The sequence below is a fragment of the Branchiostoma belcheri genome, unplaced genomic scaffold (genome assembly GCF_001625305.1).
Source record: "Branchiostoma belcheri isolate BF01 breed outbred unplaced genomic scaffold, Haploidv18h27 scaffold1, whole genome shotgun sequence".
In the NCBI taxonomy this organism is placed as follows: domain Eukaryota; kingdom Metazoa; phylum Chordata; class Leptocardii; order Amphioxiformes; family Branchiostomatidae; genus Branchiostoma; species Branchiostoma belcheri.
Window position 1 is genome coordinate 6,078,345 of NW_017802379.1, and position 16,909 is coordinate 6,095,253.

The window sequence follows — 16,909 nt, forward strand, 5'->3', positions numbered from 1 at the left end:
AAAGATAACAAAGTAGAAGGCGCATACCACAATTGCTTGCTAATATATAGCTCTCGTATCCACATGTAAGACGGTAAAATGGAGAAACTCTCCTGATAGAGTCGACTAGACCAATCATAACTGTTTGTCAAGCGTTGGGGGAATTACCCTAACTCCCAGTTTCTTACCGTACTATATAAGTCTACCGGTATAATTTTCGTTTTATGAAGATTAGACTTTAAAAAATTATAATTAATGTCATAAAAAAAGTATTTGATTTGCAAGAGGTTTGTTTATCCAGAGTCCTTGCCTGTTCAGCAGGTAACTTGGAGTTTCACCAAGTCATGTAGCAACCTCAATAGGTCTCTAGAATGTGCGTCAATTGGCTTAGATTAAGACGCTATCAGGAAAGTTGCTCCATTTTACCAACTTACACGCACAGCACGAAAACAGATATTTAAGCAAAATTTACGACATCCGTATTGAGACTTTAAAGACAGGGAAATATTTAAGCAGACTTTTAGATCGATTAAAGTGTACTGAAAAAGAAATCTAATCTTTACGAAGGATTTTCGCAGTTGTAAATGTAACGTATTACGGCATGTTTCTTTACGCACGGTTTACAGATACTGAAATATTCAGCTCCGACAAACATGTTAAACTTATATGTCCCAGAAAGGTATAGGAAATGTTTCGTATTTCTGTTTCAAAACTTAAGTCAAAATTGAAACATGAGTAAATCAATCAGGTATATTTTTAATTTTTTTTCTACGCACAATTTAAAGCAAGACGAAAAAGACACCGCATAAATTATCGAGAGCCTGTGCCTAGAACTCTGTTTCCTTTCAACGCCTGACATGAATTGTAGCAGACCTCGGTGCACGCAAATACAAAAAAATTTTCGCGTTATGTTTTCATGGCTTACCAACAAACATATGACGTGTTTAATCCTCCTCTCCGCACACTTTCAGTGTACGGCGGTCAGACTTTCCCTCTTTAGCTTATATGTTCCCAAAAGTTATATGAAAGGTAGCGTTTATTCAACAAATATACGACGCATTTAATCTTTCTCTACGCACACTTTAAGCGAACGGGGGGAGAACCTCCCCCCTTTAGCTTATATGATCCCGAAAACAATATGAAATGTACCGTTTATTCAACAACAATACGGTGACAATACGACGTGTTTAATCTTCCCCAAACGCGCAGTTTAATTGATATGTTTCCAAAAGCTATGGATGATATGTAGCGTTTGTTTTCAGCAAACATACGCTGTGTTATATCTTTTCCTATGGGTATTTTAAGTGAACGAGGAGGTACCTCCTCCCTTTAGCTTATATGTTCACAAAAACTATATGAATGGTAGCGTTTATTCAACAAATATACGACGCGTTTAATCTTTCTCTACGCACACTTTAAATAAGCGAACGGGGGGAAAACCTCCCCTTTAGCTTATATATGCCCAAAAGCTATATGAAATATAGCGTTTATTCAACAACAATAAGGCGTGTTTAATCTTTCCATACGCGTATTTTAAGTGACGTTGGCTTATATATTATCAGAAAATCTATGAAACGCTGCGTTTATTCAACAAACATAAGACGTGTTTAATCTTACCTTACAAGTTTTTTAAGTGACGTTAGCTTATATGTTCCCGAAAGCAATATGAAATGTAACGTTTATTCCACAAACATACGACGTGTTTAATCTTACCTTACACGTACTTTAAGTGAAGTTAGCTTATATGTTCCCGAAAGCTATATGAAATATAGCGTTTAGTCAACAAACATACGACTTGTTTAGTTTTTCCTTACGTGCATTTTAAGTGACGTTGGCTTATATATTCCTAAAAACTACATGAAACGTAGCGTTTATTCAACAAACATACGACGTGTTTAATCTTACCTTACGAGTTTTGTAAGTGACGTTTGCTTATATGTTCCCGAAAGCTAAAGAAAATGTAGCTATTATTCAACAAAAATACAACATGTTTAGTTTTTCCATACGCGCATTTTGAGTGACGTTGGCTTATATATTCCCCAAAGCTATATGAAACGTAGCGGTTAATCAACAAACATACGGCGTGTTTAATCTTACTTTACGAGTGTTTTAAGTGACGTTGGCTTATATGTTCCCGAAAGCTAAAGGAAATGTAACGTTTATTCAACAAACATACGACGTGTCTAATTTTTCTGTACGCGTATTTTGAATGACGGTGGCTTATATGTTCCCAAAACCTCTATGAAAAGATGCGTTTATTCAACAAATATACGGCGCGTTTAATCTTTCTCTACGCACGCTGGAACGGAGGGAGAACCTCCCCCCTTTAGCTTATATGTTCCCGAAAACAATATGAAAGGTAGCGTTTATTCAACAACAATACGGTGACAATACGACTTGTTTAACTTTAATCTTCCCCAACGCGCATATTTTAAATGATATTTTTCCAAAAGCTATGGATGATATGTAGCGTCTTTTTTCAGCAAACATACGCTGTGTTATATCTTTCCCTACGGATATCTTAAGTGAACGGGGTGGCATCTCTTCCCTTTAGCTTATATGTTCACAAAAACTATATGAAAGGTAACGTTTATTCAACAAATGTACGACGTGTTTAATCTTTCTCTACGCACACTTTAAGCGAACGGGGGGAGAACCTCCCCCCTTTAGCTTATATATTCCCAAAAGCTATATGAAATAGCGTTTATTCAACAACAAGAAGGCGTGTTTAATCTTTCCATACGCGTATTTTAAGTGACGTTGGATTATATGCTCCCAAAAGCTATATGAAATGTAACGTTTATTCCACAAACATATCACATGTTTATTCTTCCCATACGCGCATTTTAAGTGACGTTGGCTTATATATTCCCCAAAACTCTATGAACCGTATTCAACAAACATAAGACGTGTTTAATCTTACCTTACAAGTTTTTAAGTGACGTTAGCTTATATGTTCCCGAAAGCAATATGAAATGTAACGTTTATTCAACAAACATACGGCGTGTTTAATCTTACCTTACACGTACTTTAAGTGAAGTTAGCTTATATGTTCCCGAAAGCTATATGAAATATAGCGTTTAGTCAACAAACATACGACAAATTTTAGTTTTTCCTTACGTGCATTTTAAGTGACGTTGGCTTATACATTCCCAAAAATTCCATGAAACGTTACGTTTATTCAACAAACATACGACGTGTTTAATCTTACCTTACGAGTTTTGTAAGTGACGTTTGCTTATATGTTCCCGAAAGCTAAAGGAAATGTAGCTATTATTCAACAAAAATACGACGTGTTTAGTTTTTCCATACGCGCATTTTGAACGACGTTGGCTTATATATTCCCCAAAGCTATATGAAACGTAGCGGTTAATCAACAAACATACGGCGTGTTTAATCTTACTTTACGAGTGTTTTAAGTGACGTTCGCTTATATGTTCCCGAAAGCTAAAGGAAATGTAACGTTTATTCAACAAACATACGGCGTGTTTAATTTTTCTCTACGCGTATTTTAAATGACACTAGCTTAATATATGTTCCCAAAACCTCTATGAAACGATGCGTTTATACAGCAAACGTACGACGTGTTTAATCTTTATCCATGCGAATTTTAGGTAAACGGGAAGTGATCTCTTCCCTTCAGCTCATATGTCCCCAAAAGTTGTATAATTTTGCGTTATTCTATTTCGTCTATGTATTCAAACTGGAAAATACTGTCCGTCCGTAACATGTTTATGATGTTGTACTCCGTCCTGGTGGACAATTCGGGTGTGAAAGTACGAGACCGTTGTTTCAGGATGGACAAATCAGTTGTCGGCGGCGAATGTAATGAGAAATGAATGTAAATGTAAAAAGTTGTTTATAAAAACATGGAACAAACAGTATCTGCGGTGTGTTTCGGTAAGATGCACTGACAAGGCATGGTGTTTTTCAAAATGTAAATTTATTCAGTGCCAAGCTGTGAAAAAACAACACAGGGATTCAAATGCAAGATAATCGCCATATGGGGGAGCCGATATCTGCCAGATGGTGTGTCATGTGACAGGGTATTATCCAATGACAGACAACGGTGGGATTTTGAAATCTACTGGATATGCAAGACGCAAGCACCAGGGCTAGCATTTTACAGGGCGCCTTTTTGAAGACAAGTACGGGATGGAAGATTGGACCAATTCCATCAGGACTCACTGCAGGTTATGGACGAGATTCGGTTGGTTTTAATCACCCTGAACCCCGACGGAACGGACACAAAACTAGGGCACATGGTCCTCGTTCTGTACAAGTCTACAAAACGGATTGGAGTGGAGATATGGAACACGGCACGGCACGGCACGGAATGAGAAAACATCACGACCGTATATCTGTGTCGGCGACCAAGACCGGGAGTCATATCGGTATCTGTATTCGCGAAACTGAGCGGATTACTTCTCCAAGCCTGCGGTGGCCACATGGACAAGAGTGCTCTTTCAAAGTAAACTCTACCTTTGCCTAACGACGTTGGATTCGGAATTGTAGACTTGGATACAGCGCAGAATCTTGAAGGAACTTTGCACGGACACAGTGACTTATCGCTCGAGCTCAGCCGGCTGCATCAACGAGAACAAAAACTATACGACTAGCCTGGTTTCCAGTCTACCGGGTATGGAGCGGCTTTCTTTGGGGATCCAGGACCTCTTCGCCGCCGGAGTAAGCCAGGCTCCCCGGTATGTTTCGCATCGATATCGTGCCGCTAAACTCTATCCAGGGAGCCTAACTTCAACAGGACGGCAGGCCCGAAGATAGCCCACCCAAACCACGACAGGACTGGACACCAAAATGCCACAATACCTGACATACGCAGAATAAACGGCAAGTAAATGCAACAGAATACGCCAGCGTTACGCACACTTTATGGGTAATAAAGACGCAGTTTAAGCTGCTGAAAGTCAACTGAAAAATCCGAAAAATAAGCACCATATACGCAACAAATGATTACCTTTACACACACGTATATTGGCCGTAAAAGTGCTTCAATTAGAAATAAACGTGAACTTTAAATACGTTATAAGAGCATTTTAAAAAGTATTTATGACAACTTTAAGCAGCTGAAAGGCTACGTGAAAACCGGAAAATACGTATCCATCCGCACCTATCCGTCATCTTTACCCACACTTATATGAGCCGTAATAAAATGCTTAAAAAATGAAAATACGTCAACTTTACTTACAATTTAGAAATATTTTCATCATTATTTAAGACATCTTTAAGTGCTTAAAGGCTACGTGAAAACCGGAAAATAAGGATCCATCCGCACCTTTCCGTCATCTTTACACATACGTATATTACCCTTAAAAATGCTTAAATGATAAAAATACGTCAACTTTACTTACAATTTAAAAATATTTTCATTGTTATTTAAGACATCTTTAAGTGCTTAAAGGCTACGTGAAAACCGGAAAATAAGGATCCATCCGCACCTTTCCGTCATCTTTACACATACGTATATTACCCTTAAAAATGCTTAAACAATAAGAATACGTTAACTTTACTTACAATTTAAAAATATTTTAATCATCATTTAAGACATCTTTAAGTGCTTAAAGGCTACGTGAAAACCGGAAAATAAGGATCCATCCGCACCTACGGAAAGACCACGTAACGTCGATCTTTACGTACTCGTATAAAACGTGTATAGATGCGTAAAGACGGAATATACGTTGACTTTAAGCATAGTTTAAGCATCCGTAAATACCGTTTTTCGTGCCGTGACGTTGATAGCAATATAGTACCAAGCAATTGTGGTATGTCTTGTGGTTTTCATCTTTCTATCTTTAGACGTCCACGTTACGTACAATATTTCACGACCATTTATAATTTATTAAACAACGGAGCGAAAAGAGGATGTTTGACCACATCAAATGCTTCCTCTTTATGAATTAGGAAAATGCGCGAGGGGATTTCTTTGACTAGTCGTGATAATTTAATTCAATTCAATATCCAACCAAAGATTGTGACTTTGTCACGTTTCTGCAGCAGCTATAGCCGTGTGTGGAAGCTCAGCAGTCGCCCCTCGTGACTACATCCAAGATGCAAACGTTCAAGAGCTTATTCAGTCTCGTTACGTTCTTGGCGCTGTTCAGCGTCGCTTGTTCAACAACTCCGCTCTATGCCACAGTCCCAGAAAATGCCGCTATCGGACGATACGTCACCAGCGTCCTAACCACCTCTCAGATGGGTGAAGACGACGTTCAGTGTAAAATTGTGGAGGGAGACGAGCACGGTCGGTTCATGATAACCGCCTGTAGGATCACAGTTGCACGGCCGTTAGATTATGACGTCAGTCCGATGTACAACCTTAGGGTCAATGTCACTCGGCCGGTCGGAAAGGTAGAAGAGCGACGCGTGGATATACAAGTCCAGGAGGTGGAAGGATACCCACCTGTTTACAACGACACTTGCGCAATGCCAGTACTGGTTGGGGGTAAGTCTGGCAGTCCGATTTTCGATGTGACAAGTACGGTTGAGATGATGGAGAAAGACAGAGGAGTTCTTTCCACCGAAGTTCAGATTCCGGAATCTCTACTTAAATTAGCTATATATATAGGTGAATCAATATTTTATCACGCCAGCAGCGATTGTCGTGTGCAGTTTGCAGCAACTGCCATAGATAAAAGAGGCTTCGCTGCAATTAGAGGAAAATGTATCCAATGTTTCTCCTCGCCCGACGATGCTGCAGTCTTGGAGCTCGCAGTTCTAAACACTGACGGGAGTGCTGAATGTGATTTTGCAAGTGACGTGGGATCGAATTTTGACTATCTGACCACACGGTTTGACATTGTTGGTGTTTTCGCCTGTTCCAGTCTCCAGAAACCCGCGAATTGTACAAATTCAAATGCAACCTACCAAAACTAAGATTGTCTTTGCCGATCAAAAATAATGGTAGGCCATACGAGGTCACTCATTTTATCACACTGGAATCTAACGCTAGGGCCAAAGGATGTCCGCCAAACAAATATGGCATTATGTGTGAAAAGGACTGTGGCTGTGAAAACGGCGCCCGTTGCCATGGATTCAACGGGGCCTGTAAGTGTCAGCCTGGATGGCAAGGTGTCGTCTGTGACATTCCTCACAGTACTGTGGCCATCATACCGACTCCTAGCGACTCGCGACAGATTCACATCAAGAGTCCGTTGACATTGGAATGCAGAGCTTTCAATCTAGCTGTTAAAGGGATGACGTGGGGATTTCCAAATGGAACCAAAAAGTGGTTACGGAGGACTCAAGAAGACCAGGTAAGTATAGAAAGCATCCAGTCCAAACACAATGGCACCTACACCTGTACTGTAGTTACAGAAGACAAACGGGTCTTTCTTGCAAGTTACGAGCTTCAGGCAGTCACGTGTCCTGCTGAGAAGACGGGTGAATTGTGCGAAGACGACTGCGACTGTCCAGAAGAAGCCAGCTGTGACAGGTGGGCCGGCTGTGTCTGTCCGCCGGGATACATTGGGACAATGTGTAAGACATGGTGCCCACAGGGCATGTTTGGACAGAACTGTAGCAGCAAATGCCAATGTCAGAATGCAGTCCGCTGCGACCATAAAAATGGTCAATGTGTCTGCAGGGAAGGTTGGTTTGGCGTAGATTGTAGTATGCCGTGCCCAAGTGGACGGTACGGACAGGATTGTAAATATGCGTGTTCTTGCAAGAACAACGCCACATGTCACCACGTGGATGGAAACTGCACATGCGAGTCGCCTTGGACTGGGCAGTGGTGCGAGGTCATGCAAACCGACATCCAAACAGACAGTTTCCGACTGCCACTGCAAATCTCTGTACCACTTTTACTGGTCCTGCTAGTGTTGGCAGCATTGGTGGTGCTCTATATACGGAAGGGGGCTACTCGAGTAAAACAAGATGAGGGCTTAGAGGAGGCGCAGGCTCTACTTGAACTAACTGGTATGGAAGAAAATTTAGCACAGAGTCTAAAGCCTGGTTGGCTCAACCGATGGGAAAGGAAGACCAAGGATCTGACTCTAGGTCAGCTGATCGGGCTCGGTACATTTGCACATATTAGAAAGGGCCATCTCCGCATTGACAACGCTGAAGTGACTGTAGCTGTGAAGTCCGTGCGTGCGGCGGACAAACTGTGCTACCAAGCATTCTGTCGGGAAGTTTCCGCACTCATAGCTGTTCATGAAAACCAGGAACAAATTGACGGCGACTCCAACATTGTCCGGCTGTTTGGGGTCATCACCAAGTCCACACCAAAGTGTGTTCTCTTGGAATATGCCAGTGGTGATCTTTTGCAACTTCTTAAACGATTGAAGCAGCAAACCGAACGTCGTCGCTTGGATCGCGTTGTTCTCCTTAGCGACGTTCTACGCTATGCTGTCCACATATCACGTGCCCTGGAGGAGCTCCGACGCCTTCCTATCGCTCACGGTGACGTGGCCGCTCGGAACGTTCTCATCAGTGGACATGACGTCGCTAAACTGACCGACTTCGGCCTGGCTCGTGACGTGTACAGTACCATTTCGCACGCGGATTCTGTGAAGACAGATGCTGAGGAGCTGTTGCCTCTGAAGTGGATGGCTCTGGAGTCACTGAAATGTCGTCAGTTCACGTGCGAGTCCGACACGTGGTCGTTCGGCGTGCTGCTGTGGGAGATCGCGTCGTTTGGAGAGGAGCCCAACTATCAGGAGATGGTCAGGCTCACCTATCCGAACTTAGTAGAGTTCCTGAGGAGGGGAATGCGTCTGCTGAAGCCGCGGGGATGTCCGAACAGGCTGTATGACGTCATGAGGTCGTGTTGGCGGCAGGAGCCGTCGGCCAGACCGACCCCTGAGGAACTGGAACAGAAACTTACAGAATGTCGTCATGAGATAGATCTTCAGTTTGTGGAGCGAGAATCTGCAGTTTGATGTAGAACTCACATAAGTAGTACCAAGATAGCCTGTCCTCTGTCTCAGTGCCTAGTGCAGATAGACAGAGAAATTTTGAAATTTTGAGAGTTTGATATATACAGTTATCACAACACATACTGAAACTATGGTGTGGTTTTGTACTTTTGGACTGGACCAATTATAACTCTTTGTCAAGTGTTGGAGGAACGCCCCTGACTCCCAGTTTCTTACTCTACTACATATATACGTCTTTGATATAATTTTCATTTTGCAAAGATAAGACTCAATCATAATTAGCTAACTATAGTGTCACGAAATAGTAATTGATTTGCTAGAGGTTTGTTTATCCAGAGTCCTTCCTAGCTTAGCAGGTAACTTAGGTTTCGCCAAGTCTGCTCTTCATGCAGCAACCTCAGTAGGTCTCTAGAATATGCGTCAATTTGCTTAGATTAAGACGCTATCAGGAAAGTTGCTTCATTGTTACCTTCTTACAGGTTGATAGCAATATATTACCAAGTACTTTGTCATCTTTCTATCTTTAGACGTCCACGTCACGTCCAATGTTTACTTGACATACATTCACGACCATTTATAATTTACTAAACAACGGAGCGAAAAGGGGATGTTTGACAACATCAAATGCTTCCTCTTTCTAAATTAGGAAACGAGTGAGGGGATTTCTTTTACTAGCCGTGATAATTTAATTCAATTCAATATCCAAACAAAGGTTGTGACTTTGTCACGTTTCTGCTGCAGCCATAGCCGTGTGTGGAAGCTCAGCAGTCGCCCCGTGACCACATCCAAGATGCAAACGTTCAAGACCTTATTCAGTCTCGTTACGTTCTTGGCGCTGTCCAACGTCGCTTGTTCAACAACTCCGCTCTATGCCACAGTCCCAGAAAATGCCGCTATCGGAAGAAACGTCACCAGCGTCCTAACCACCTCTCAGATGGGTGAAGACGACGTTCAGTGTGAAATTGTGGAGGGAGACGAGCACGGCCGGTTCATGATAACCACCTGTAGGATCACAGTTGCACGGCCGTTAGATTATGACGTCAGTCCGATGTACAACCTTAGGGTCAATGTCACTCGGCCGGTCGGAAAGGTAGAAGAGCGACGCGTGGACATACAAGTCCAGGAGGTGGAAGGATACCCGCCTGTTTACAACGACACTTGCGCAATGCCAGTACTGGTTGGGGGAAAGTCCGGAAGTCCGATTTTCGATGTGACAGATAATACGATTGAGATTATGGAGAAAACCGCTGGAATTCTGTCTATCACAAGTCGGATTCCGGATTCTCTTCGTAAATCACTTGGTTCCTTGTATTACCACGCCAGTAGCGACTGTCGAGTGCAGTTTTCGACAACTATCAGAGATGAAACAGGCAGAGACATGGTCGCAGCTAATGTTATGCGTGGAAAATGTCTCCAATGTTTCTCCTCGCCTGACGATGTAGCCGTCTTTGAACTCGCAGTTCCAAACACTGACGGGAGTGCTGAATGTGATTTTGCAAGTGACGTGGGCTCGAATTTTGACGATCTGAACACACGGCTTGACATTGTCGGTTCTTTTCGTATGTTCAAGGCTCCAGAAGCCAGCGAATCGTACAATTTCAAATGCAACCTACCAAAACTAACATTACCTTTGCCGGTCAGAAGTTATTATCAGCAATACGAGGTCACCCATCTTAGTCGACTGGGATTCGACGCTAAGGCCATAGGATGTCCGCCGAACAAATATGGCGTCATGTGTGACAAGCACTGTGGCTGTGAAAACGGCGCCCGTTGCCATGCGTTCAACGGGGCCTGTAAGTGTCAGCCTGGATGGCAAGGTGTCATCTGTGACATACCTCACAGTACAGTGGCCATCATCGCAACTCCTAGCGACTCGCGACAGATTCACATCAAGAGTTTGTTGACGTTGGAATGCAGAGCTTTCAATCTAGCCGTCGAAAGGATGATGTGGGAATTTCCAAATGGAACCAAAACGTGGTTACAGGGGACCCAACAAGATCAGATAAGAATAGAAAGCATCCGGTCCGAACACAATGGCACCTACACCTGTACTGTAGTTACAGAAGACAAACGGGTCTTTCTCGCAAGTTACGAGCTTCAGGCAGTCACATGTCCTCCCAGAAAAATGGGTGAATTGTGCGAAGACGACTGCAACTGTCCAGAAGAAGCTAGCTGTGACCGGTGGGCCGGCTGTGTCTGTCCGCCAGGATACATTGGGACAATGTGCAAGACTTGGTGCCCACAGGGCACGTTTGGGCAGAACTGTAGCAGCGAATGCCAATGTCAGAATGCGGTCCGCTGCGACCATCAAAACGGCCATTGTTTCTGCTATGAAGGTTGGTATGGTGTAGATTGTAGTATGCCATGCCCAAGTGGTCGGTATGGAGAGAAATGTAAATATGCGTGTGCTTGTCAGAACAACGCCATATGTCACCACGTGGATGGAAACTGCACATGCGAGTCGCCTTGGACTGGGCAGTGGTGCGAGGTCATGCAAATCGACATCCAAACCGACAGTTTGCAACTGCCACTGCAAATCTCTGTACCCCTTATACTGGTCCTGCTAGTGTTGGCAGCATTGGTTGTGCTCTATATGCGGAAGAGGGCTACTCGGGTGAAACAAGACGAGGGTTTAGAGGAGGCGCAGGCTCTACTTGAACTGACTAGTATGGAAGAAAACCTAACACAGAGTCTAAAGCCTGGCTGGCTGAACCGATGGGAAAGGAAGACCAAGGATCTGACTCTAGGTCAGCTGATCGGGCTCGGTACGTTTGCACATATCAGAAAGGGCCATCTCCGCATTGACAACACTAAAGTGACTGTAGCTGTGAAGTCAGTCCGTACTGAGGACAGACAGTGCTATCAAGCATTCTGTCGGGAAGTTTCTGCACTCATAGCTGTTCATGAAAACCAGGAACACAATAACAGAACCTCCAACATTGTCCGGCTGTTTGGGGTCATCACGAAGTCCACACCAAAGTGTGTTCTCTTGGAAGATACCAGGGGGGATCTTTTACAACTTCTAAAACAGCTGAAGCAACATCCCCAACGTCGTGTTCTTCTCCTTAACAACGTTCTGCGCTATGCTGTCCACATCTCACGTGCCCTGGAGGAGCTCCGACACCTTCCTATCGCTCACGGTGACGTGGCCGCTCGGAACGTTCTCATCAGTGGAGATGACGTCGCTAAACTGACCGACTTCGGCCTGGCTCGTGACGTGTACAGCACTATTGCGCCTGCGGCTTCAACGAAAACGGATGCTGAGGAGCTCTTGCCTCTGAAGTGGATGGCTCTGGAGTCACTGAAATGTCGTCAGTTCACGTGTGAATCCGACACGTGGTCATTTGGAGTGCTGCTGTGGGAGATCGCGGCATTTGGAGAGGAGCCCAACTATCAGGAGATGGTCCGGCTCACCTATCCGAACTTAGTAGAGTTCCTGAGGAGGGGAATGCGTCTGCTGAAGCCGCGGGGATGTCCGAACAGGCTGTATGACGTCATGAGGTCGTGTTGGCGGCAGGAGCCGTCAGCCAGACCGACACCTGAGGAACTGGAACAGAAACTTACAGAATGTCGTCACGAAATAGATTTTCAGTTTATGGAGAAGGAAACCACAGTTTGAGTTTGAACTCACAAAAGTAGTACCAAGGTAGCTTGCTTACTGCTTAAATGCCCTAATCTTAAATCAGATCCTAGGATGGCAAAAGACAGTACATGTATCAAATTAGCCTGGCCAATGATACGGTCTTTTGCCGAGTTTAAAACAATGACAGCACAGAAAATATAATTGTAATTCTGTACTTTTGTAATGTCTAACTTTATTGTTCATTTCAGTAAATGCATTAAAATCATAGGGTAACAATGCCACGTGAATTAATGTTTTTACATGGCAAATAATGAATAACCTATACTATTTTTACAACAGCTCTTGACAGAATCAGTAATCAGTCTCAGTAGACAGTAGTCATCTGACCAATAGCAAACAGGGTATTATTACTTTCCCAGCAATGGCATCAAGAGATGTGCTCTGGTTGGATAAAACACAGCTACTGTTAACATTTACAAGGACAAAATGGAATCTACAAAAAAACAACAGCAAGTTTTGTGATGTCACCATTAAATGGATAAACTTTGAGACACATTAACAGAATGCCTGTAACTGCCTACAGAACGTAGATACTGTCCATTGCTATATGCTGAAACTATCTATTCAGTAAAACCAGAGATTTTGAATCAGCTGTAAGTTGCATTGAAAGATAGATATGCTTAATGATTGGCCAAAAAACAAATGTGGAAGACAATTTTTCCACTGTAACCATATGTGTGCATATACATGTATCCCCTTTCAAAGTTCATAATTTGCCTGAAGCCAAAATACATTGCTTGATAGCTTAATCACATGCAATAAACCCAAAATATCTTAACATATTATACAAAGGTAGCAAGTTGCAATTATTAGTTGCAGTGTTTAAACTTTGCTTAACTATACATATGAATTACAATTAGCAATACCGCAATACTCACACCATTGTGAAGATGAATTCATACATGGGAAAGCTTCCTATTATACTGAAGAATACCAAGAATTATACCAAGAAAGAGGCTGTATATGAACTGAACACCAATATATGGGATACATTTGGAATGCTGTGGCACCATCGTAAACTTCTTGGTTAGAGCCAGTCTCCAATATGATAAAGTGTCAAAACAGTATCCACACATATTTTACATGCACATAATAGCAATACTTGCAGAAATAAGGTTATTTGGATAACAATGAACTATTTAGACAGATTAAACTATTTCCTTTTTAAACTGTTGCCCATGTTGTGCTTGAGTGTTTCCCACAATACCTTGCAGCACCTATCCCATCATGCCATGAGGAGCCAGAACATGAAGATAAGAGCAATCCAGAGGAACAAGGTGGACAGGACTCTCTCCTCCTCTGCTTGTGGTGTGCCTGGGGGAGCTATGTGGAAAACAGACAACAACTATGACACTTGTATGATATACATGTTCATGTATATAGCTGCTGAGGTTCCGGCTGTCATTGCACATACTTTGTAGGTTGTACTTCTTAGGACATAACATAACAAATACTGGTCACTGTACTTGTTAGAAAGAGCTTTGTATACAGGAGAATTTCCCTGTTACAATGAACCTGACTATAGTACCTACTCTTCCCCATACATACATTTAGCTACTGACTTGCTGTTCTTACCTGGCCCTGGCCTTCCATCGTTGAAGTTAAAAGCCGAGGCAAAGAAACCAAACGGAAAGGCTCCAATTCCAAAGGACATCTGGAATCCCCCATCTCCAAATGTCCAGCCCTGAGGATGGAAAGCAAGGAGAGTCAGCATTGATTTCAAGATAGGTACAATATGGTATGATTCATTCTCTGCACTTATATTTTTACCAGTTGTAAACACAAATCCCAAGAATGTCCTCAGTTTGTGATGATTCTCCAAAGAGAAAGTCGAATACCTACCCCATGGTTATTTTCTGGTTCTGGCCTCTGTCCCTGTGGTCTAGGTGGTGTTTTCGTTCTGGAAAGAAGACAGACAAATTCAATCTTTACTGAAAACACATTACAATGTACCACCACTGCAAATGGCATTACTGTACATGATCTGTTGTATTTGAGAGGACGTCCAAAAATAACCGAGACTTGTAGCAGCAAAAACTATGAAAGGAAACAGACTTTTTTGGGATAATTCTTGAGCTTCTGATAGCCCCGGCTGGTCTGTTGCTTACCTGGGATCCATCTGTGAACCCCCCCTCCCGTACAGTGGTATGACCTTGTCTCTGCTGATGCCAGCCTTACACACAGGACACAGCTGCCTGTTAGGTCTGGTCTCCAACCACTGCAAATGGAAACATGGCAAATCAGTGATGGCAGACTTCACCCCCTTCATACAACACTGCATTGTGTATGTATGAAATTGCAAACAATTAGAAAACTTGCTGGAAAATATCAAATGCCAAACAAGCAGCCAAAGACATGAATAAGAATAAAATGGTCAAGACGTTAGAATATCACTTCTTACCTGATGAAGACAGGGCCAACTACATGGGGAAAAATGACAAATAATATTGTCAATATTTTCATTGTTAACTATAACTTTGGCTAACAGACATGTGTTTTCAAATAGTGAACAATTAATAATCAACATCAACAAATTTCAATGTCAAACTTTATTTACAGCTCATTTGCATAGTTTGCATCTCTATGAACATAAATTCCTGATATTTTATTATCCTTTCCAAGGTGTTTAATTAAACACCATAAATTTATCTTGCTGTTTTAGTATGACACATCCTTGATAATTTGGATCAGCTCAGGATATAGAATTTTCTTCTTACACAACCATTGAGGTTCTCACCTGCTTACGTTTCGATGTCTATCAGACACCTTCCTCAGACCTTCTGACTATTTACGGAAATTGGATCAGCTCAGTTTCACTTTCAGTTTACATGCTATACTATCAGTAACTGAGTAAGATGTAAATTACACAAGTAATTTTAGAATTTAAGACATATTGGCATTTGCACACACAGACACACTACTGCAAACTATGGCTCTCACCAGAACAGGTGTCCACACAGGCTGACCACTGCGTCTCTGGCCGTGTCCAGGCAGATATTGCACTCGTAGGTCCCCTGGTCCACGTCCGCCCCTCCCCCTCCGGCGGCCCCTGCCCCATCACCCGTCACATCAGCCGATGACATTATTCCGACCCGAAATCCCGTACTGTGTGTTTTTACTGGCTCTTACCGTCCTCCCCAAACCGTCTTAAATCTACTGGAGGTATTCTATGGCGAAGCTAGACGGCTATCTTAGCGAGTAGAAGCGACAAACCATCACAAAATTTTAAGCTTTCGCAGCAGACGAACGAAGAACGGGATACAACCTGTACTTCCGCGCCTGCGTACTGCAGTAGTACAGTCATCATCTCGCCGAAAAGTCTCGTGAGATTACTGTCTGCAGTTCACATCAAAACCGCACGGATCGCACCAAATATTTCCCCGCCACTTGACAATGATTGATTACCTTTGGAGGTCGAGTTCAACTGTGACTTCTATTGCTTGAGAGTCTATCGAAAATGCCACAGCATGACCAGTACATAGATGGGGTAAAACAGCAAATCAGCAGCTATGTACACATGCTGTTACTTGAAAAAAAATGCACAACTCACAATTATATAGCACTGACCGTGACCTAGTTTTTGGCCAGCCTACCGCCTGTACTTTCAATATCCTCTGCAACGTGCTCAACTCACTCTACATCACATGCACCAAGTTCAATAAGCTCTGTGAGTGTCAGATTTGCTCTAAAACGACATACGTCCTACTTTCAGTACCACGGGTTAGATACACATCTCCGCGCATCGGATCAAACAACAACACAGGCCTCGCCTTGACCCAAAGGGTGACCTGAAGGGCGGTTCACGACCGGCAATTTACAGCTAGCAATATGGCAAATAGCACCAATAAAGAAGTTCAACTTGCATGCCATTGAATCATTGTTGATGGACTAGCATAAATGCTCGCCCAGACTTCTTTTGTCGCTATATAAATTGCTCAGTTGGGTACAATAATACAACAGAGGATGGTTGAAAATTAACATTGGTTGCGAATTTTAAACTCTTTGGCAGGCTAAATTCTATGGTAAATTAATCACTCTATTGGCCAATTTCTATTAAAGCATCCCACTACATGGTGAGCCTGGTAGGGACGACACCCCCTCCTTTTAAAAAAACAAACAAACAAACAAACAAACAAACAAACAAACAAACAAACAAACAAACCGTCAACATTCCGTCAATGTCTTACACGAATTCAGATCTGACCTATCTTTCGCTATATGCGAGTACATGTACAATATATGAGTTTGACGCACTGTGAGTCTTTTCCTATTAGCCGCTGTTACAGCCAGTATTAGCATTCTAGATCTTATCCACTTGAGGCTATATAACGCATGATGCTGTACAGTACTACATGTATCAACAGTAGCGCCAAGTGCCTTTTTCATCAAA

The 16,909-nt window shown here is 42.7% G+C and overlaps 3 protein-coding genes across 3 annotated transcripts in view; 2 read left to right on the forward strand and 1 right to left on the reverse strand.

Moving 5' to 3' along the window:
* The window catches only part of LOC109467725 (tyrosine-protein kinase SYK-like), a 9,644-nt gene extending 728 nt beyond the window's left edge, over positions 1–8,916 (forward strand). Inside the window, exons 2-3 of the mRNA XM_019765813.1 lie at positions 6,902–7,250; positions 8,355–8,916. Coding sequence (XP_019621372.1) covers positions 6,902–7,250; positions 8,355–8,879 — 874 coding nt within the window. The 3' untranslated portion in view covers positions 8,880–8,916. The remainder of the gene's footprint in view (positions 1–6,901; positions 7,251–8,354) is intronic.
* Positions 8,917–9,666: 750 nt separating this feature from the next.
* On the forward strand, positions 9,667–12,495 carry LOC109465288 (fibroblast growth factor receptor 3-like). Its single transcript, XM_019762483.1, has 2 exons — positions 9,667–10,177; positions 11,453–12,495. The coding sequence occupies exons 1-2, from the start codon at positions 9,667–9,669 to the stop codon at positions 12,493–12,495; spliced, it is 1,554 nt and encodes a 517-aa protein (XP_019618042.1).
* A 175-nt stretch (positions 12,496–12,670) lies between these two features.
* On the reverse strand, positions 12,671–15,817 carry LOC109465295 (E3 ubiquitin-protein ligase RNF185-like). Its single transcript, XM_019762495.1, has 6 exons — positions 15,460–15,817; positions 14,921–14,939; positions 14,628–14,737; positions 14,362–14,419; positions 14,095–14,203; positions 12,671–13,842 (listed from the first exon to the last, which is right to left on the reverse strand). Exons 1-6 carry the CDS (start codon positions 15,600–15,602, stop codon positions 13,745–13,747), a joined length of 537 nt encoding a protein of 178 aa, XP_019618054.1. The 5' UTR covers positions 15,603–15,817; the 3' UTR covers positions 12,671–13,744.
* Positions 15,818–16,909: the final 1,092 nt, after the last annotated feature.